At 49.6% G+C, this 19,435-nt stretch overlaps 1 protein-coding gene across 2 annotated transcripts in view; it reads right to left on the reverse strand.

Annotated features, from left to right (window-relative positions):
- The window catches only part of LOC147117641 (phosphatase and actin regulator 1-like), a 698,578-nt gene that overhangs the window by 615,504 nt on the left and 63,639 nt on the right, over nt 1–19,435 (reverse strand). For both annotated transcript variants that reach the window (XM_085988804.1, XM_085988803.1), the window contains exon 2: nt 19,250–19,414. In XM_085988804.1, coding sequence (XP_085844930.1) covers nt 19,250–19,414 — 165 coding nt within the window. The remainder of the gene's footprint in view (nt 1–19,249; nt 19,415–19,435) is intronic.

Here is a 19,435-nt window from a genome sequence, read left to right on the forward strand (position 1 = left end):
CTGCATGCACTGCGCATGCGCGGGAAACCGGCACTTCCGTTCCCCTGAAAGCAGGGGTTCAGAGGTCGAACGCGTACGCGGGAGAGGCAGCGCGTGCGCATCGAACTTCGTTTTTTTTTTACAGGTTTTCCTGGGAAGGTAAGCCTGCAGAATTTAGAAATGTAAAAAGCAGGCGCAAGGCCTGCTTTTTACAAGGTAAGTGGTGAATTAATTAAAATTAAAACATTTTTTCCACAGGTTTATTATTTTTAAATACTTTAAAGCAGGGTAAGTTTATTTTTAGCCCCATTAGAAAATAAAATTACTTTTTTCAAAAATTTAAATTATTGTTTAAAATAGTTATTTCATTTAATTTATAGTTTATTTAAAAAATGTGATTTAAAAAAAATGTATTTGAAGATTTAATGATGTTTTGTAAGAAGAAGGGGCCCATAGTATTTCTAAGTTTGACAGCACTTCCTGTCAGACTTATGAATGGAGCATTCCCTGCTCCGATTGGCTCCCCATGGCCCACGTGATCCCAGGGGACGCTTCGAACTAACTGCGCCCCTGGGATACGCAAGCACTGTGCGCCGGCAGCTGGACCAGGCCCCGGATCGGAATTCCACGGGGGCCCACAGCACAACAGCCGGCGGGCAAGGTAAGTGCAGGTCGGGGGCTTGCACGCGCGGGAAGCACCCGACCTGAATTTCTGGGCCATTGTTTCAGGTCGATGACCTTTCGTCAGAACTGGAAAAAGTCAGATATGTAACAGGTTTTAAGCAAGTGCAGGGGCTGGGAAAGGGGGAGGGGAGGAAAGAACAAAAGGGAAGGTCTGTGATAGAGTGGAAGGCAGGAGAGATTAAATGACGAAAGGTATGATTGTACAAAGCAAAAGGAGATGGTAATGGGACAAGAAAAGAAACAAAAGATGAGTCTAGAAGAGGTGTAAATGGGAATGGCAGAATCATCAACAGCTGCCATGTGAAAAAATAGCAGAGGTTATGGTCTGAAATTGCTGAACTCGATGTTGAATCCAGGGTGTGGCTGGAGAGCAAGATCGACCCTCCCCTTTAAGAACTGTCCGGCGCCAGTGTGTCTGTATTCCATCGCTAACTGACAGCACCTGCGCTGCGCCCGCGCTCTGAGTTAACGCCTCGCTCCTCGGCCTTTGCGCCTTAAGACAAGTGTGTAGCGCCTGATTTAGCGCTCCAATCAACTCCACGGGTTCCTAGAGCTTACGTTGCGCTTCGTCACACTCAGAGTCACCCCCCACTGTTTGCTAACCTCACCCCCGACTGTAAGCCCATCGCCACAAAGAGCAGGCGATACAGTGCCGAAGTGGAGCGGCTCCTGAAGGAGGGGATTATTGAGGGCAGCACCAGCCCCTGGCGAGCCCAGGTTGTGGTCGTTAAGACCGGCGAGAAGCAGCGCCTGGTCATCGACTACAGCCAGACAATAAATCGCTACACCCTGCTGGACGCTTACCCACTCCCCCGCATAGCTGATATGGTCAACCAGATCGCGCAGTACCGCGTCTTCTCGACCATTGACCTGAAATCAGCGTACCACCAGCTCCCTATCCACCCTGAGGACCGGCAGTATACTGCCTTTGAGGCAAACGGCCGCCTCTATCACTTCCTTAGGGTTCCCTTTGGCGTCACCAACGGGGTCTCCGTCTTCCAAAGGGAGATGGACCGGATGGTCGATCAAAATGCGTTGCAGGCCACTTTCCCATATCTGGACAATGTGACCATCTGCGGCCATGACTTGCAGGACCATGACGCAAACCTCGAAAAATTCCTCTGCACCGCCCAACTCCTGAACCTGACGTATAACAAGGAGAAGTGCATATTCCGCACAACCCGCCTCGCCATCCTTGGCTGTGTTGTGGAACACGGAGTCATCGGTCCCGACCCCGACCGGATGCGTCCCCTTATGGAACTCCCACTGCCCCACTGCCTCAAGGCCCTGAAGAGGTGCCTAGGGTTTTTCTCCTATTACGCCCAGTGGGTCCCCTACTATGCGGACAAGGCCCGTCCGCTGATCAAGTCCACCTCTTTTCCTTTGACGGCAGAGGCCCGCTTAGCCTTCCACCGTATCAAGGAAGACATTGCCAAAGCCACCATGCAAGCAGTGGACGAATCCATTCCCTTCCAGGTGGAAAGCGACGCGTCCGACTTTGCCCTGGCCGCTACCCTTAATCAGGCGGGGAGACCCGTGGCCTTCTTTTCACGAACCCTCCAGGGCCCGGAGACCAGACACTCCGCTGTTGAGAAGGAGGCCCAGGCTATTGTGGAGGCTGTGCATCATTGGAGGCACTACCTGGCTGAAAAACGATTTACCCTGCTCACTGACCAGCGTTCAGTTGCTTTTATGTTTAACAACAAGCAGAGGGGCAAAATCAAAAACGACAAGATCTTGAGGTGGAGAATCGAACTTTCCACCTACAATTACGAGATCTTGTACCGGCCCGGGAAGCTCAATGAACCCCCGGATGCTCTATCGCGTGGCACCTGCGCCAGCGCGCAGATCGATAGACTGCGGGCCCTCCACAATGACCTCTGCCACCCGGGGGTCACCAGGTTCTTCCACTTCATCAAGGCCCGCAACCTGCCTTACTCCATTGAGGAGGTCAGGACCATGACCAGGAACTGCCAAGTCTGCGCTGAGTGCAAACCGCACTTTTACAGACCAGACAGGGCTCACCTGATAAAAGCCACTCGCCCCTTCGAGCGCCTGAGCGTTGATTTTAAAGGGCCTCTCCCCTCCTCCGACCGCAATGTGTACTTCCTCAACATTATTGATGAGTACTCCCGTTTCCCGTTCGCCATCCCCTGCCCGGACATGACCAGTGCCACGGTCATTAAATGTCTGAACGACCTCTTCACCCTGTTCGGTTTCCCCAGCTATATCCATAGCGACCGGGGCTCATCGTTTATGAGCGACGAACTCCGCCAGTACCTGCTCGCTAGGGGTATTGCCACAAGCAGGACCACCAGTTACAACCCCCGGGGGAACGGACAGGTGGAAAGAGAGAATGCGACAGTTTGGAAGGCCGCCCTGCTAGCCTTAAAGTCTAGGGGCCTTCCGACCTCCCGCTGGCAGGATGTGCTCCCCGATGCGCTCCACTCTATTCGGTCACTGCTCTGCACTGCCACTAACGCCACCCCTCATGAGAAAATGTTTGTCTTCCCAAGGAAGTCCACATCGGGGACATCGCTACCGCCATGGCTGACGTCCCCAGGGCCGGTCCTACTGAGAAGACACGTGAGGACCCATAAAACGGACCCCCTGGTTGAGAGGGTCGACCTCCTCCACGCCAACCCCCAGTATGCTTACATTGCGTACCCGGACGGGCGGGAGGACACAGTCTCCATACGAGACCTTGCACCCACGGGGGCCCCAATAACCCACTACCCACTACCACCCCCCCCACGATCCAATATCCAACCCCAGCAGACGGCACGCCTGGGCCCCGCGACCCGCTCGACACCCACGAGGACTACACACCAGTGCCCCAGCCTACGCGGGACTAGACACCGGAAGCTTCACTACCCCTGCCGTCGCCACGTCGATCACAGCGGCAGACAAGGCCTCCGGAGAGACTCCAATACGCAAACTTTTAATACACTTCACCCCGCCGGACTCATTTTTAAACAAGGGGTGAATGTGGTAAACCACTGTTATACCTGCCTGTGTGGATGTTTGTATTCCACTGTGTACATGTCTGTACATGCCTCGGCTGACTCCTCCCACGAGTCCAGGTATAAAGGTGACTGCTCCACAGTCCCTCTGTATTCTGGACTGGCCGACCACTCGAGGCACACCTTCATTCTCTTGTTAATAAAAGCCTGTTAGTTACTCGCTTAACCTCAGTCTTTTGAGTAATTAATAGCGCATCAGTGCTGAGCTGGAAGTGATTACAAGCCAGTGACCCAGTCAATGAATTCAGTCGGCACCAAAAACCACATCAGCTAAGCTTGATTGGTTTCTTCAAAAACGACCCCAAGATTAAATTATTGTCTGTATTCCGTTGTAAACTGCACTCTCACATGACACACGCTCACTCGCACATAAGAACATAAGAAATAGGAGCAGGAGTAGGCCATTTGGCCCTTCGAGCCTGCTCCGCCATTCAACAAGATCATGGCTGATCTTCTACCTCATCTCCACTTTCCTGCACTGTCCCCATATCTATTGATTCCCTTAATATCCAAAAATCTATTGATCTCTGTCTTGAATATACTCAACGACTGAGCCACCACAGCCCTCTGGGGTAGAGAACTTAAAAGATTCACCACCCTCTGAGTGAAGAAATTTCTCCTCACCTCAGTCCAAAATGGCCGATCCCTTATTCTGAGACTGTGACCCCTGGCTCTCGACTCCCCAGCCAGGGGAAACATCCTCCCTGCATCTAACCTGTCAAACCCTGTAAGAATTTTGTATGTTTCAATGAGCTCACATCTCATTCTTCTAAACTCTAGAGAATATGGGGGAAAAATTCAGTATCGCCCCATTTGGGGCGCCATTATCGGCCGTACGCAATGTTTAGTGCCCGGCGCTAATTATCGTCTGCGACTGCAAACTTGGCTTTCATCGCCGTGGAGTTGATTGGAGCGCTAAATCAGGCGCTACACACCTGTCTTAAGGCGCAAAGGCCGAGGAGCGAGGTGCTAACTCAGAGCGCGGGCGCAGCGCTGGTGCTGTCAGTTAGCGCTGGAACACAGACACACTGGCGCCGGACAGTTCTTAAAGGGGAGGGTCCATCTTGCTCTCCAGCCACACCCTGCTCATTGGAGTCCTGAATCTCGGCCTGGAGAGACCTGTGCCTAAATCCTGCAGCCAAGGACTATGGAGAGGGTGAGAGAACGAGCACAGTGCTTCAGCGAGCGGGCCTTGGAGGCTCTGGTTGGCGCGCAGAAGATCAATACTGTACCCAGAGAGTGGCAGGAGGCCTTTGCCGCGCGAGTACAGAAGACTGTGGAGGGAGGTGGCTCAGAGCTTCTCCTCCAGGAGCATAGTGCCCAGGACCCATACTCAATGTAGAAAAAAGTTCAACGACCTCACTCGGGTTGTCAAGGTGAGTGGCTTTTTTTAATACATCTCCATCCCTCCATCTCAACCTCACTCTATGGCCAGAGGGTCTTAAAACCCCAATGGCCAACACTCATCCAACACCTATGGCCCTCTCATGAAACACACACGCACATTCCACACTTTGCATACAGTAAGGGCTATTCACCTATGGGAGGCACATCAGGCAAGACCATGGCTGCATAGAGTGAGGACTATTCACCTATGGGAGGCACGTTAGGCAAGACCATGGCTGCATACAGTAAGGGCTATTCACATATGGGAGGCACATCTGGCAAGACCATGCCTGTATATTTACTCAGACGCTGTCCTTTTTTTTGCAGGCCAAGCTATCTCATAATAGGAGACAGCAGCAACGGGCGAGTGGAGGGCGGCCTCAGCAGCAACCCCTCAGCGATCTTGAGGAGCGCGTCCACAGGATTGTAGCAAGCCGGGTGATCGGTCCCGTCGCCCCTGGAGAGGCCGACCCCATTCTAGACAGCAATGGTTTTTGTCCTCTCTCCTTCCACTTGTCCCTCACAACACCAGCCTTTGACACTTTCAATCCAACTTACTAAATCACTGCACTCATTCCTCCCTTACTGCCCCCCTGTCCTCACGCTAAAGCTACTCTTGTACCTCCCTGCTTTCAGATGGTGATTCACCAGCTGAGGAGGCGGGCCCTCAAGCTGCCAGTGGGAGTGAAGCTACAGGCGAGGAGGAAGATGAAGCCGGAGCATCAGCGCCACCCTCTCCCGAGGAAGAACATGCCCACACTGGGAACACGCCTTCCCTGGAGGGGAGCAGGGGGGAAGGGTCTGATGAGGGTGAAGCTCCAGGACCCAGCGGGCTGCAGCAATGTGATGGGGGTAGGAAAGCGTGGGGGCCTTCTCCCCGGAGGGAGAGTACGCCAGTGAGTCCTGCTGCACTGGACGCAGAGGAGGAGCGGCTCATTGCTGAAATGAACACCCAGGCGGTGGACATGCACACTCAGCTCATGGATGCAGTGGGAAGGGTGCCTGAATGCATTGAATCACTGGCAAGGAGTGTGGAGCACTTTGCTGTAGCACAGGCAGATGCCACGCTAATGCTCAGTGCTGCAATTCAGTCACTGGCTGCCATGACCCCATCTCAGACTGCTCTCATGCAGACTCAGATTGAGGCCACGCAAGCACTGACTGCTGCCATCCTCGCTGATTCAGACACATTTCCCCAGGGCTCTCACCATGCCACAGCATGCCAGGAATCTGTGCTCCAGCAGATTGCTCTGGATGCTGAAGTGCTGCCCCGTGGGCGTGCCAGTGTGTCAGTCGAGCAGGGAGTTGCTGTTCTCTCTCAAGATGACAGCATTCCTGCTGCCACCACTGTCACTTCTCCATTGCACTTCCCACCGCCTGTAGCCCAGACTGCTGCCGCCCATGCAGAGTTGGTGCAGTCTGCAGCCAGGCCCTCCAGGCCCAGAGCTGGTCAAGGCCGTCCTTCAAGAGCATCTGCATAGAAACATAGAAGCATAGAAGATAGGAGCAGGAGTAGGCCATTCGGCCCTTCGAGCCTGCTCCGCCATTCAACGAGATCATGGCTGATCATCCAAACCCTAGCACCCGGTCCCTACACCGACAGCCATCTCACCCAAGCCCTATCCCCGTAACCCCATGTATTTAATCCCCCCTAACACTAAGGGCCAATTTTTTTATCATGGCCAATCAACCTAACCCGCACATCTTTGGACTGTGGGAGGAAACCGGAGCACCCGGAGGAAACCCAGGCAAACACGGGGAGAATGTGCAAACTCCACACAGACAGTCACCCGAGGCCGGATTTGAACCCGGGTCCCTGGCGCTGTGAGGCAACAGTGCTAACCACTATGCCACCGTGCAGTCTCAGGTTCTGACAATCAGCAGCCTTGCTGCAGGCACTGGGGTCCCATTACGGAGGAGCAGTAGGGTGGGAAGGGGGGAAGTGCGCAAGGGAAGGAGATCACCTTCGAAGGGCAAAAAGTAGGAGGCGTGACAAAATGTTGGTCATTTTTTTATTAAAGGCCGAGGTTCGTGGTCAAACTTCAGTTTAGTGTTTTGGACATTATCTCCAGGTTGTGAGAACCAGTTATGTTAATGACTGTTTTTTTGAGTTTCTTTCTATTAGTTTGTCATGAGGAAATGACACACACAGAGTTTGTAAAATAAATAAGTTCTTGTATTCAAAATGTACATGTTTGGTCTTTGGCATCATTGCTGCCTTGGCCAGCTTAGGGGTTGCGGGTTGGTTTCGGGATATGGGGAGAAAGCTGGGACAGGGTACTGAATTTGGATGATCAGCCATGATCGCATTGAATGGCGGAGCAGGCTCGAGGGGCCGAATGGCCTACTCCTGCTCCTATCTTCTATGTTTCTGTTTCATTCATGTTGTTTTCAATGGCAGAAGCCATTTTCTCAGCAGGGGCCTAGAAGCGGCTTGTTATCAGACATTGACGGACAGCCCTTCCAGTTTCAACATTGTGGGCCTCCCTCCCGCCTTGGTGCTGCTGCTGATCATCTTCCTCCTCGTCCTCCTCCTCCTCTGGTGGTGCACCAGGCCTTGGCTAGGTCCTGAGGATTGCCAGGTTATGCAGCAGGCAGCACGCAACTATGAAGAGGGAGACTCGCTCAGGCGAGTACTGCAGGGCTCCTCCTGAGTGGTCCAGACGCCGGAACCATTGCTTGAGCACGCCGATTGTGTGCTCAACGATGTTCCTGGTAGCGAGATGGCGCTCGTTGTACCGCAGCTCAGCAGGGGTGTTGGGGGTGCGGATGGTGTCATTAGCCAGGTGCACAGTGGATATCCCTTGTCCCCGAGAAGCCAACCACTTGGGTGATGTGGTGCCTGGAAAAGTTCTGCCACAGTAGTCTGGCGCAGGATGAATGCATCGTGGCTGCTGCCAGGATAACGGGCATTGACAGCGAGTATCAGCTGTCTATGGTCACAGTCCAACTGGACGTTTAAGGAGTGGAACCCCTTTTGGTTGCGGAAATCCTCTGCATTCTCATGCGGTGAACGCAATGCCACATACGTGCAGTCAATGGCGCCCTGCACCATGGGGAAGCCCGCTATCCTCACAAAGCCCAATGCACGTTCATGCTGTTTGGCCCGGGTCATGGGGAAAGAGATGTACTGGCGTCTCCTTTTATAGAGGGCATTTGTGACCTGACGGATGCAGCAATGGAGTGCGAACTGGGAGATATTGGCGATGTCCCCAGTAGCTGCTTGAAAGGAGCCGATGGCATAAAAGTTCAGAGCCACTGTGATCTTCACTGCCACCGACAGAGACGTCCTGGTCCTCAGTAAAGGCTGCAGATCTGGCTGCAGCAGGTGGCAGAGCTCAGTGACCACCTCCTTGCTGAAGCGCAGCCTGCGTAAATACTGCTTGTTAAGTCTGTGTGTTATAGTGATAATTACTACACAGACTACAAGAGTAAATTCAACAGGTCTTTACTGGTTGGAGGTCGGGACTATACTGAATACAAGATTACTACACAGTGCTTATATACCGGTGTGGTCACCACCGGTATTACGTATACAGCAGCCAGAGAAAGTAGTACATCTCTTAAGGTGGAACAGGTTACATACACCACAATCCTCCCTTTTTAGCTTAACAGTCATATCCCCATTTAACATAACATAATAACATATATACATATATAACTTCAGGTATAACAGTTCAAAGGTTCAGTCTCTCAGGAGGCTTTCTGATGCGGCTTGGATAACGCCTCTCAGTAGTCTCTGATTCTTGTTGTTGAGGTGCCTCCTCTATTTGGTTTCCAATGTATTGGGTGTCATCATCATCAAGTACATTCCCTGCCGAGGTAGATGCTTCAGGTTCATTAACGTCTTCCACAGTTGTCTCTGTCACAAACATGGGTTCGACCCTTGCTCTCGACTCTACCAGTTGATCCGCATGACGCCTTATCACATTATGACCAATATCTACTGTGTACATCAGAGGTCCTTGTCTGGCCCGAATTGTTCCGGACTGCCATTTTTCGTTTCCATAGCCTCTTGCCAACACTGGTTGTCCTACGTCGAAAGTTCGAGTGGTCTTGTTGTTAATATGCCGAAACTGTTTGTTTTCCACTTCCCTCCGCACATTTGGTTTTAACAAGTCCAACTTGGACCGCAACCTCCTGTTATAAAACATCATGGCAGGACTTTGGTTAGTCACTGCATGATCGGCATTTTGATAGGACATCAGGAACTTGTCGACCTTGTGTTGCAGCGGAATCTGATCATCGTTCATGGCCTTAATTGCCTTTTTGAATGTCTGGACAAATCTTTCAGCCAACCCGTTTGTCGCCGGATGATATGGGGCAGAGGTATAATGTTTTACTCCATTCTTCTTTAAGAATTGTCGGAATTCTTCCGATACAAACTGTGGTCCGTTGTCCGAACAGATCTGTTCTGGCAATCCGTTCCTTGCGAATATTGTTCTTAACACCGCAATTGTCTTTTCTGAAGTAGTGGTATTCATCTTGATGACTTCTGGCCATTTGGAATGTGTGTCCACCACGATTAGGAACATAGAGTCCATGAATGGACCAGCAAAGTCAATGTGTACGCGTTGCCATGGGGCTGAAGGCCATTCCCACGGGTGTAGCGGTGCTATCGGAGGTGCATTTTGCACTTTTTGGCACCCAGCGCAGCTTTCCGTTAACTCCTCAATCTGTTGGTCAATACCCGGCCACCATACATAAGCCCTAGCAAGACTTTTTATTTTAACTCCCCCCAGATGACCTTCATGCAGTTCGTTTAAAACTCTTTCCCTTAACTTGGGAGGAATAATCACTCTTGTCCCGTACATCAAGGTACCATGGCAGACGGACAGCTGGTCTCGCCTTGCCGAAAATGCCGGTAACAGAGGATCACCCCGTGTTGGCCAGCCTTTCACTGTCACCTCGTAGACTCTGGACAGTGTCGGGTCGTTCCTGGTTTCTCTTTCAATACTTGCATTGGTGACTGGTAAACACTCGATGATGGTCGAATGAAATAACTCAACAGGGTCAACTTTCGTCGTGTCTTCTTCTTCAGGTAGTGGCAGGCGCGACAGCCCATCAGCATTGCCATGCTGTTTCGTACCTTTGAATTCTATTTGATATTGATGTGCCCCTAGGAAAAGAGACCATCTCTGGAGACGCTGCGCTGTCATCACCGAAACACCCTTCTTAGGGTAAAAAATGGATACCAACGGTTGATGGTCTGTCAGAAGTGTGAATTTTTGGCCCTGCAGGTAATGATTAAACTTCTTCACTCCCCATACAAGGCTAAGAGCCTCCCTATCGATCTGCGCATAGTTGCGCTCAGCGGAGGTCAATGATCTGGATGCAAACGCGACTGGCCCTTCCGTGCCATTTGGCAACTTGTGTGAGAGTACTGCCCCAATACCATATGGAGAAGCATCACAAGCCAACCGAATAGGCAGTGTCGGGTTGAAGTGAGCCAACACTTCCTCTGAGGTGATCAATTCTTTGCTTTTGCGAAATGCCTTCTTACAGTTTTCGCCCCATTCCCATGGTACCCCTTTCTGTAAAAGAGCGTTTAATGGGTGCAGTACCGTGGATAGATTTGGCAGAAATTTATGGTAATAGTTAATTAATCCTAGAAACGACCTCAACTGAGAGACATTCTCCGGAGCGGGAGCCTTTACAACTGCCTCAATCTTGTCAGGAGACTTATGAAGCCCCTCCCGGTCAATGACATGGCCACAGTACGAGATCCGCTTCTGGAAGAACTCACATTTCTGCCGATTTACTCTAAGTCCATACTCTTTCAGTCTGTTGAGCACCAGTTCCAAGTTTGCGAGATGTTGTTCATCACCATCACCTGTGATCAGAATATCGTCCAGGTAACATTGTGTGCCTGGAATTCCCTGTAATACCTGCTCCATGGCCCTCTGCCAAATTGCTGGAGCCGATGCCACTCCAAAAACCAGCCTATTGTACCGGTACAACCCTCGATGCGTGTTGATCGTGAGGTATTGGCGTGACTCTTCCTCAACCTCCATCTGCAAGTACGCCTGCGCCAGGTCTATCTTGGTGAAGTGTTTCCCGCCAGACAATGAAGCGAAAATATCCTCAATCCGTGGAAGCGGATACTGCACCGTGTGAAGCACCGGATTAACGATGATTTTGAAATCTCCACAGATGCGAACCTTCCCTGGATCTCCTGGCTTGTTGCTCGCAGGACGTTTCATAACGGGAACAATGGGCGTAGCCCACTCACTCCAATCTACCTTAGACAGTACACCTGAACGTTCTAGTGCTTCCAGTTCCGCTTCAACAGTAGGTCGTATTGCATAGGGTACCGGTCTGGCTTTAAAAAATTTTGGTTGTGCATGTTCATCAATCTTGATGTTTGCCGTAATTCCTCTCAGTGTTCCCAGTCCCTGCTGGAACACCTCTTTAGCATCATCCAATATTCTGGACAATCGTTTAGGTTTGACATCTGTTTCCCCGGAATCTACCGTTAGTGCCTTCAAGGAGTGCCAGTTCATATTCATTTTCCTAATCCACTCCCGTCCTAGTAGTGGTGGACCTCCTTCAGGTAGCACATATAAGTCCATTACTTGGCTTTCTTCGCCCTTGTGGACCACTTCTACCTCTATTTTTCCGATGGGGTACACTCTTTGCCCCGTGTATGTTTTCAATATAATCTCCGTATCCTGTAGGGGAATATGTTGGAATAACCTTCTGTAATCTTTCTTATTCATGACCGTCAATGCCGATCCAGTGTCCAATTCCATTTTTACTTGGACTCCTGCTATCTGAAGAGTGACCCAAATTGTCTGGAGATCTGCATCCTTACCAACGTTGTGTACTCTTAAGCTATCCAGTTCATTACTGCTAGCGTCTGAATCTGACTTCTGTTCGGTCAAACTGTTCTTTGTCACCTTGTGTACTTTTGCGTATTTTCCTTGCGGTGACTTTTTGTTGCTGGTCTTCTTTCCTGACCGGCATACTTTAGCTATGTGGCCAAGCCTGCCACACGTTCTGCATTCTTGGTTTTTAAACCAACACTGGTTCTGATCATGCGTTGTCTTTCCACAACGATAACATTTGACAGAACTCAAACCCAATTTGTTTGTACCAAGTTCCGGTGACCGTAGCTGCATTACTGCCATGCCTCTCGCTGCGGCTTCGTGTGCTGCTGCCATAGTGACCGCCTTCTCAAGCGTCAGCTCATTCTCCTCGAGCAGTCGCTTTTGTGTATCCTGTTTAAATAAACCACACACAAATTTATCTCGTAGTGCCTCTGTCAGTCCCGTTCCAAACTGACAATATTTTGCTAGCTTACGTAATTCCATCAAATATTCAGCATTGCTTTCATTCTGCAGCTGCCTTCTGTCGTAAAATTTAAATCGTTCCGCTAGCATCAGCGGCGTGGGGTTTAGATGATTTTTCAGGACAGTAACAATCTCATCGAACGTCTTATCCGCCGGTTCATCTGGTGATAACAGGTGTTTCAATTGCCCATATGTCTTCGCACCCATTAAATTTAATAATGTTAGTGCTTTATCTGCATCAGGAATTTTATTTGCCTTACAATAATTTTGTATGCGTTCTACATACATGGCCCAATCTTCGATGTCACTATCAAAGGTATTAATGTTCCCATGTTTAGGCATCGTTGCAATTTATTGTATTTTTATGTTATCCAAGATGGCGGCTTCCCGCTCTTGTCGTCGTCCTCCGCCCACAAAATGGCGTTTTCCCGCGCTTGGCGGTCTTCAACCATCCCCCGACGCTGTCTCCGCTTCACCGCGGCTCTCGCGCCTTCAGTTTCCCCAGACGCTGCGCCTTTTAGCCCGAATGCGGCCCTTATCTCCAGTCGCGATCGATGTCCCCGCGCTGCGCCTCTCGCTCGAAAGCGGCCCGGCCCTTATCTCCGGTCGCGATCGATCTCACCGCCCTTATTCCTCCGTCTTCCCAGCCCCGTCTGTACAGCCAATGCGGTTGACTTTCTGTCGCGTCGCTGCCCGGCTTACCCACCACCGAGGTAGAAAGAAGAAAGCTGACAGTCGCTGATGGAGGCTTCGAGGTCAGGATGTCTTCTGCACTCCGGTTTCTCGATGCCTGCCGCTCGATGTGTCTTCCAGCAGGGTGATGAGGGTGGAAACCTCTCTTCGACATCCTGTCTGTGGACGTAGCCGCCGTGGAAATAACTGCCGCAGGGTAAGAATCGGACTCGTCGCCACTGTTAAGTTTGTGTGTTATAGTGATAATTACTACACAGACTACAAGAGTAAATTCAACAGGTCTTTACTGGTTGGAAGTCGGGACTATACTGAATACAAGATTACTACACAGTTCTTATATACTGGTGTGGTCACCACCGGTATTACGTATACAGCAGCCAGAGAAAGTAGTACATCTCTTAAGGTGGAACAGGCTTAAGTTCTCTTAAGGTGGAACAGGTTACATACACCACACTGCTCCTCAGACAAATTAATGTAGGAGAATTGTTGGCAAAATAACCTGGGAGGGTAAGGTGTCCTGTACAGAGGCCTGTTGGCCCTCCTCCGTCTGGCCATGATTGCCACTCTCTCTCTGCGTCTCTGTGGCCTCCGATTCTGCAGGCGCAGGACGACGTCCCCAATCAGTTCAGCCCCCATAGTCTCTTGGTAATCAAAGTAATGACGGTTAAAAACCAAAATACCTGCAAAGTGATGCTCAGTAGCCAAAACTATTTCACACAGCGTTGACTCTATGCAGAAATCTCTCCTTCTCTCTCTCAGAATCTCTCTCTGTCAGAACGAGTGGTGCAAAAATGTCTACCACAGAAAAAGCCAGGAAGAGGCCCCCTTTAAATAGTGTCCCCCCCCCAGCCCCACAGCGACTGGGAAGCGTTCCAGTCTACCTGTTGTTGCTAGTGCCAGGCGGAAAGGAGGGGGGCGCCGCTCAATATCCGTTCCGGGGCGTGACAAGGGTGTTGCACGCTCAAATGACGTCAAGATCTGCGTGCGCAGGAGATCGGGCTTTATTGTTTAGTGCCGCCGCAAAATGTCTGGTCAATTTCGCAAGAGGCGCAGATATCGCCGCGCCCGGGCGCTAGTTGCTTTGCGCTCCATTAGCGCCCTCTTACGGCGCTAACGGGAGGCGCAAACCAACTGAATTTTCCCCCCTATAGGCCTAGTCTACTCAATCTCTCCTCACAGGACAATCGCCCCATCCCAGGAACCAGTCTGGTGAACCTTCGTTGCACTCCCTCTATGGCAAGTATATCCTTCCTTAGGTAAGGAGACCAAAACTGTACACAATACTCCAGGTGTGGTCTCACCAGGGCCCTATATAATTGCAGTAAGACGTCTTTACTCTTATACTCAAATTCTCTTGTAATAAAGGCCAACATACCATTTGCTTTCCTAATTGCTTGGTGTACCTGCATGTTAACATGATATATACCTGCTCCCACATATGATACGTACCCACCCCCAGCTCCCTGTGGCCAGTTCAGGGATGGAATTTCAGAAGCCCCAGCACATTCCCCCGTTGCTTGTTTAATTGGCATGTAGTACAACCGTAGAAAGACAGCTGCTGATGAAAAGTCTGGTTATAACAGAGATAAGCGGAATACATTTAAAGGGGAGAAAAATCCTTTAAGTGAAAAAAAAGTCAGTGCTCACAGAACTTACATAATAAACCACTGCTTCACTGCATAAACCCTTTTTGAGCAACTCTCTAGCTCCATACTGAATTTCATTTTTCACAAACACAATACTGTAAATTTGCACCTCACTGCAAGTAGCTGTCATGGACAAGAGACGATACTGGGTGCAAAAACTAGCTGAGTTCCTAAAACTCATGTACTGTAGTTGACTCCTGATAAGCATGCTGCCAAGAAATGTAATACTTCAGTTATCATTACTCCTGCCTCAAGAAGTCTATAAGCTACGGATAAAAGTGTCTTAAATAACAACAGAAAATGCTGGAAATACTCAGCAGGCCAGGCAGCATCCGTGGAGAGAGAAACAGAGTTAACGTTTCAGGTCTGGGACCCTTCATCAGAACTGAAAAAAGCTGGAGATGTAACAGGTATTAAGCAGGTGCAGAGACAGAGGGGGGGGGGGTGGTTAGGAGGGGAGGAAGAAATAGGAAGAACATCCTGTACTTTTGTAAGAGGCAGGAAAGATAAAATGTTGCAAATGGGAATGGCAAAAATCATACTGCATGAAAAATGGGGGCAGGGATCATTATCTGAAATTGTTGAACTCAATGTTGAGTCCGGCAGGCTGCAAAGTGCCCAATCGAAAGATGAGGTGCTGTTCCTCGAGCTTACGTTGAGCTTCATAAAATGTCTTGTTTGTTAGTCTTTGTGTCAAACTCGTTAAACCTCCATTCAACAATGAAGAACGCTCAGTAAATATTTTACACAAAAACAACTTGATCTCTGGGTGTGAGAGAAGGAGCATATGGGGGAAACCACTGCAGTACGGCCAGTTTCCTACAATACTGAGCTCCTGGAGGGGTGTCAAGCAGTTCCCCAGAGGGTGTAATGAAGAATCAAAGCCAGAATTGTTTGCAGGTCACTGTCCTTTGACTGGCTCTGAGGCCTGAGCGCATGGCACCAGTCCACCCATTCAGCCATAGCTAGTGTCTAGTTCACAGAGACCACAGCAAACAGATGGATTCTTTTTAAATGATGAGATTTCTAACATGTGGTTATAGTACTCTGGAAAAAATTGCCAATTCAATTAGTATGTGCAGCAATTGAAAAAACTCACAACTATAACCAGGGAACAGATAAGGCCATGTCTGATCACTTCCTTGTATCGCTCTCCACCCACATCCCCCAACCCTACTTCCTTCTGTGTCCGCTTCTAGAAAAAACTCTCTCCCAATGCACTTACAATGCGCTTTCAAAATCCCAATTGTATAGCCTGTGGCCTTTCGTTCATCACAACATTTCCGCAGCTACCGATTTGCTCAATCACACCTTCCACCTCCATCTTTGATGCCCTAGTCCCCGTTAAAAGCAGTACTCTCTGTCATCCTGGCTATTTCCCCTAGTACAGCCCTCATCTCCGCTCCCTGAGTCCAAGAGACACAGGCTCGAGCAGATATGGTGGAAAACTGGTTTAACCATTCACCGCCAGATCAGACTGGACCACATAAAGCACTATTGCGTCCTGCTCTCATCTACCAAAACTGCTCACTATTCCAGGATCATTCTGGAATGAAAACATAACCCCGGCTTCTTTTCTTTACTGCAAACCGTCTTCTTAAACCCCTCTCCCCTGTCTCCTCCACCCTCACCAACAACAAGTGCAAGGAGCTCATGGACTTCAATGTCACTAAGATTGAATCGATCAGCTGCCTCTGCCGCTTCCCTCCCTTCCCCTAGCGCACCGGGCCAAACTTCCTCTAAGGTTCACCACCCTGCCCTAGCCCTGAACTCACATCTTTCTCTAGTTTCTCTCCTATTTCCCCTCATGCCCTCTCCAAGCTCATCTTGTCCCGGAGACCCACCTGCTGCTCCCTCGAACCTATTCCAACTAAACTGCTGGCCATCCAACTTCCTTTCCTGGCTCCCACATTAGCGGATATTGTTAACGATTCTCTCTCCTCAGGTACTGTCTCCCTCTTCTTCAAATCTGTCGTCATCACCCCCCTCCTCAAAAAACAGGCCTTGACCCCCTCCATCCTTGCAAACTACAGCCCCATCTCCAACTTCCCTTTCCACTCCAACGTCCTTGAACATGCTGTCGCCTCCCAAATCCGTGCCCATCTTTCCAGGAACTCCATGTTTGAATCCTTCCAATCAGGTTTCCGGCCCTACACAATACCGAAATGGCTCCCATCAAAGTCACAAATCACATCCGATGATTGTGACAAAGGTAAACTATCCCTCTTCTTCGTTCGTGACACGATTGACCATACCATCCGCCTCCACCGCCATTCCACCGTCATCCACTCGCCTGGTTCTATTCTTATCTATCCAGTCGTAGCCAGAGAATCACCTGCAATGGCATCTCTTCCCGCTCCTGCACCATTACCTCTGGTGTCCCCCACGGATCTATCCTTGGCCGCTGCCTATTTCTCATCTATGTGCTGCCCTTCGGTGGCATCTACTGAAAACACAGCGTCAGTTTCAACATGTACGCTAACGACACCCAGCTCTACCTCACCACTACCTCTCTTGACCCCTTCACTGGCCGCGATTTTGCCAGCGCTCAGAAGGCGGGTTCAGAGGCGGGTCAGCTGTTAAATTCGAGATGATTGACAGCGGGTTGGGAACCCGCCATGAACCCGCCTCCATGTAAGTTTCCAAAGTGTCGGGTCTACGATTTCAGAACAGACCCGACACCAAGTAGCGGGTGAGGCATTTAAGATAGTTAACTGCTGTTAACTACTATTTTGCCAGCATTTTTCTTTTTTCCCACATTTTAACGGGGTTCACGTCATTCAGAGACCACGTCAGGTAAGTAGGTCGGGGTCTCTGTCTCCCCATTGCTGTGAATAGTTGACAGCTGCAAAAGTGGTATGAAAGCTACCATTTCACAGCTGGTCACTTTCCATTCTCAGAAGCTTGAGTCTCAGGACTTGGAAGACACTTTTGAGCTTTATGCAGTTTGGAAGTGCCACTGTCACCTCCTTGGAGCAAGCTCTTTCACCACTGACAGATCGCTTTTGTTATCTCAACTTCAGCTGCCATCTATTCCAGCAACATCGGTGCTCTTGAAAAAATCTCACCTTGGTCCTCAGAATCCCTCCACGATCAACCCCAACACCAGCATCAGCAGGCATACCGCACGACCAGATTTAGGAACAGCTTCTTTCCCAGGGCTGTCATCCTACTGAACTCTGCTAATAAACTCTAAAGCCTGCACATCTGTCAATGCACTTTATTATCTTTATGTCTATGTTACAAGCCAAATGTATGTTAAATGTCTTAATCAAAATGTACACTCTCGGGAGTCGCAAGCTTACATTTCATTGTACTGCACTTGTGCATTAACAATGACAATAAAGTTGATTATTATTATTATTATTATCACCAACAGCAACACCAAACTTCTCTGCAATCACCTGATGCTGCACAGGGCATCAACACATCAAACACATTGCTGCTCGAGAGGCCAGCGATGGCATCGCCATGTCCAGATATCTGCGCTCAATGTCCCCCCTAATTTTTTTTGGGTGTTTGACTCCTTTAAGGAGCTCTGCGGTCTATTCACAGTTTGCGCGAAACTTAACATTGAAAAAGTCGGTCCCGGGCTGCGCAGGACCGGTCGAGAGCTGCGCAGCCATGCTTCGAACGTTTCCTGCCCTCCTCAAATTCTGGCCTCTTCAGCACCCCGATTTTAATTGCTCCACCATTGGTGGCCGTGCCTTCAGCTGCCAAGGCCCTAATCTGGAATTCCCTCCCTAAACCTCTCTGCTGCTCCACCTCTCTTTCCTCCATTGAGGTAGTCCTTAAAACCTGCCTCTTCATTTGCCCTAATGTTTGGTAATGCTCCTGTGAAGTGCCTTGGGACATTTTACTATGTTAAAGACGCTATATAAATGCCAGTTGTTGTTGTTGATTGTGCCACAAATTAGCATTGAGCATAACGTTGATGTAAAATAAACCTTAATAAAAATCAGCTCCCCCAATGGCAATGGCTCAATTGATTGATGCAGTTGGTATCTGAGCCGCACACACAAAGTACACCACAGCTATTCCAGGTTTGTGCTGAGTTAGCTGATCTCAACTGGGCTCACAGTAGGGGTGCTGCAATTGGCTGTAACCAATTGGTTAGGGAAGAGAAAATCAGCTGGAATTTCTGTGGAGGGATTAGCTTAGCTGCCTTGGCTTCTATAGCTGAATAGTTCTGCCAACAGTTACTTCCAATACCCATTGTCACGGTTTACACATGAAGAGGGCAAGGTACCCGGCAACTATGAAATTATACCGATGCATGGAGTCCATAACCGGGCCAGGGGGAGGGGCAGAGATTGATGGAAAAATGAAGCAGAACAAACTACAGTTCACATTTTGATAAAGATCTAAAAATTCCAGCAGACCAAAATAAGCTTAGTAGCAGAGAAGATTGTTTACCCGTGAAGGACCCCTCCCTATCCCAGAGAGGTGGATGTTGCTATTTTCAGTCCGAACATTGTACTCATTTTTGCGTGGCTCCCCACATTCAGAACAGAACTGATGAGAGCAACTTGTAAAAAATGCCTACCTGCAGATGTCTGTTTAAACTTTTCGCTTTTCTTCTTCCTCCATTTCCACGGTTTAAACAGCCTCCCTAATGTTGCAAACTTGCTTCTTCTCCTGATGGGCGGTGTGTGAGTCCCTGGGACCAGTGACTCTGAACGCATTGCAGCCAGCCTTTCTACTTCTTCAGCTGGATTGAGAAAAAAAGAAC

Source organism: Somniosus microcephalus, chromosome 5 (assembly GCF_052327205.1).
Source record: "Somniosus microcephalus isolate GS21.2 chromosome 5, FLI_Smic_1.0, whole genome shotgun sequence".
Classification (NCBI taxonomy): Eukaryota; Metazoa; Chordata; class Chondrichthyes; order Squaliformes; family Somniosidae; genus Somniosus; species Somniosus microcephalus.